At 48.9% G+C, this 2,598-nt stretch overlaps 1 protein-coding gene across 1 annotated transcript; it reads left to right on the top strand.

Annotated features, from left to right (window-relative positions):
* The first annotated feature begins 372 nt into the window (after positions 1-372).
* LOC149817950 (uncharacterized) lies at positions 373-2,273 on the top strand. The gene has a single exon (XM_089984726.1). The coding sequence runs from the start codon at positions 908-910 to the stop codon at positions 2,003-2,005; it is 1,098 nt and encodes a 365-aa protein (XP_089840852.1). The 5' UTR covers positions 373-907; the 3' UTR covers positions 2,006-2,273.
* The last annotated feature ends 325 nt before the right edge of the window (positions 2,274-2,598 follow it).

The raw sequence follows: 2,598 nt of genomic DNA, 5'->3' as shown, positions 1-2,598 counted from the left end.
CTTTTAACTAGCGAGCTTCATAAGGGCTTGGGTGTTGGTGTTCCAACCCAAATTTACCTCTAAGGGGGCTGCCGGACTGATCAAGTGAAAAGTAAAAACGAAGAAGATGAAACCCTTTTCCGTCTTTTCATAAGACTTTGAGGTTAAGATCGAGCGCAAAAAAAAACGATGGCATTTCCGTATAATCAAATAAATACGAAGGTCAACTTAGTACTTTTAATCTCGAACGCCCCACTGCCCTACGGAAACCACCATAACTGGGCCATCCTAAAATCCGGACCGTGGAAACACTTTACCCCTAGATCTGACCGTCCACCTCTCCGTCCTGCGTCTATATAAACCCTCCATCGCTCGCTCCAAATTTTCCTTCTACCGTTTTCGGTTTTTGGCTTTGATGGTGGCGAAGCCTGACGCCATCATCCGCGCTCTTTTTCTTTCTTCCCTCTTGCCTCCTCCTCTTCCTTGCTGATCCTGGAAACCTTGGCTTCTTGTGGAAGCCACCGCATCGACTCGTTGATTTCCATCTGAACCAGAAGGAAGAGATCTCTAGGGTTGGGGATTGGTTCTGCAAAACCCTAGATTTCTCCGGAAGCCTCCCTGCTTGTTCTCTCTTTCTCTAGCTCTGGACGTTGAGCAAAGATCGCTAGGGCTACGGTTAGTTTTAGGGTTTTTTGCTTTTCGTTTTCTTTCTAACCTTCTTTTCTTGCAAGCTGGCGAGGGAAAATTAGTTTGGGAAGGGGGATTTTGATCTAGATTCGTTTTGTGTGTTGTAATTATTTTTCTTGTCTTAATCGGGGGCTCTTAGTCGGTTTCTTGTGAGGAATTCTGGTTAGGGTTTTGTTGAGGAGGAGATAGGTTGGAGGAATTCTGTTTTTTGTGTTTTCTTTTGATTTTTAAGGCTCGGCGGATGAACGAAAAGGGCCAGATGATGAATCGGAATTATGGAGTCTGGCACGGTGGAGGTGGCGGTAGTAGCGGTGGGATCAGCGGAGTTGGGAGTTTTCCGATGCCTGGCCGTGCAAGTTGGAAATCGAAGAAAGGTGATAAACGGCGGAAGGCAAATGAGGCTACTGCTGCTGTTGCTGCACAGCATCAGCACCAACATCAGGTTGGGAATGCCTATGGACCCCCGAGGCTTCAGGAATTGCAGTCTCAGAACCGTCTGAAAGCAAGGAGGTTCTACCCGAAGCGGAAGTACCACCGGTTTACTCCTTTTGCGCCACGGAATACCACGTCCTTCATCATCCGGGCAAAGAAATCTGGAGGAATTGCCTCTCTGGTCTCTCCCTGTCCCGTGACGCCTGCGATCCTGCCAACCCCTGTTCTCTCTCCTTCAAGGGAGGGTCTGATTGACATGGCGAAGGAGGAGTGGGGCGTCGATGGGTACGGGTCCATGAATGGGTTGATTCGTCTGCGTCCTCCAGGAAACGAGGAGAACCGTGACGAGACGGGTTCATCAAGCGATAGTGAGAGCGATGTCGAGGAGCATGTGGAGGTGGAGCGAAGGCTGGATCATGATCTGAGCAGGTTTGAGATGATATACCCGTCCGCCCATGGCGGTGACTATGAGTCGAGGTATGAGCATGCATTGGAGAGCAGGGTCGACGATCAGGACGCCCACATCGCACAGTTGGAGGAGGAGAATCTGACGCTCAAGGAGCGTCTGTTCTTGATGGAGCAGGAGATATTGGAGCTGAGGCGAAGGCTGAGGGGCCTTGAGACTGATCGCGGGGAGGTGAATAATGAAGAAGGGTCGGAAGGTGGCGGTGATATTTGCTCAGAGAAGAGCGTTGGGGACGGAGAGCCAGAGGGGGAGGTGGAGGTGGAGGCGTCATGTGCTGATGCAGAGGTGGAGACGCCTCGGGCAGAGGCAGAAGAGGAAGCATTGCAATCGGAGGTTGAGGCATCAGGGGCTGTGATGGAGGCCGAGACAGTGCAATCTGAGATGGAGGCAGGGACATCAAATGTGGAGATGGAGGTCGAGACATCGTGTGCATCCGAGTAAAAATGGTATGATGTTGTTGATGATGCTGATGTTGGTCCTGTAAGTTTTTGTACAGATGTCGAGCCGAAGCGGAAAAACAATCTGCTTTGAAGCGATGAATCGTAGCTCTGTTCTTTTGCTACTTCCCGTTTTCCTTTTCGTTTTGTTTCCTTTTTGCCTTTTCTTTCCAAATTTCTAAATTTCGTAGGGGCTTGTAGTTTAATTTTGGTACTATATTTGTGGGTTCTGTTGCTAGGGTGTGTGACGACGGATCGATACCTATTTTGCTTATGTATATTATTATTAGATATGCAACATCTGTTAGTTTAGTTGGTAATTTGTTGTGTTAGAAATTGGTGTGGTTAGAATATCAACTGGGGCAAGATGAGCACAGGGATCACGGTAAGGTGCAGAAGCTACGTACATCATTCATTTCTTCTGCACGATTGTGCTCCGGAGATTAGTCCGACGGAAATTGAGAGACTTGGTTCAAGTTTTAGGTAGCGGGGTTCTCTGCTGCTCTATGGCGGTGGTAGGCTTCTCTGGTTCCTCGTCTGGAGGGATGTAGTGTTAGAGTCTACTACAGTGATTGGAACGACGACAAGAACTGCTCG

This window comes from Nuphar pumila, chromosome 13 (assembly GCF_984573655.1).
Source record: "Nuphar pumila chromosome 13, dmNupPumi1.hap1.1, whole genome shotgun sequence".
Lineage (NCBI taxonomy): Eukaryota > Viridiplantae > Streptophyta > Magnoliopsida > Nymphaeales > Nymphaeaceae > Nuphar > Nuphar pumila.
This window is presented reverse-complemented; position numbering and strand designations above follow the sequence as displayed.

Coding starts and splice junctions, on each gene's coding strand:
- LOC149817950 (XM_089984726.1), top strand. CDS start 908: ATGAACGAAAAGGGCCAGATGATGAATCGGAATTATGGAGTCTGGCAC.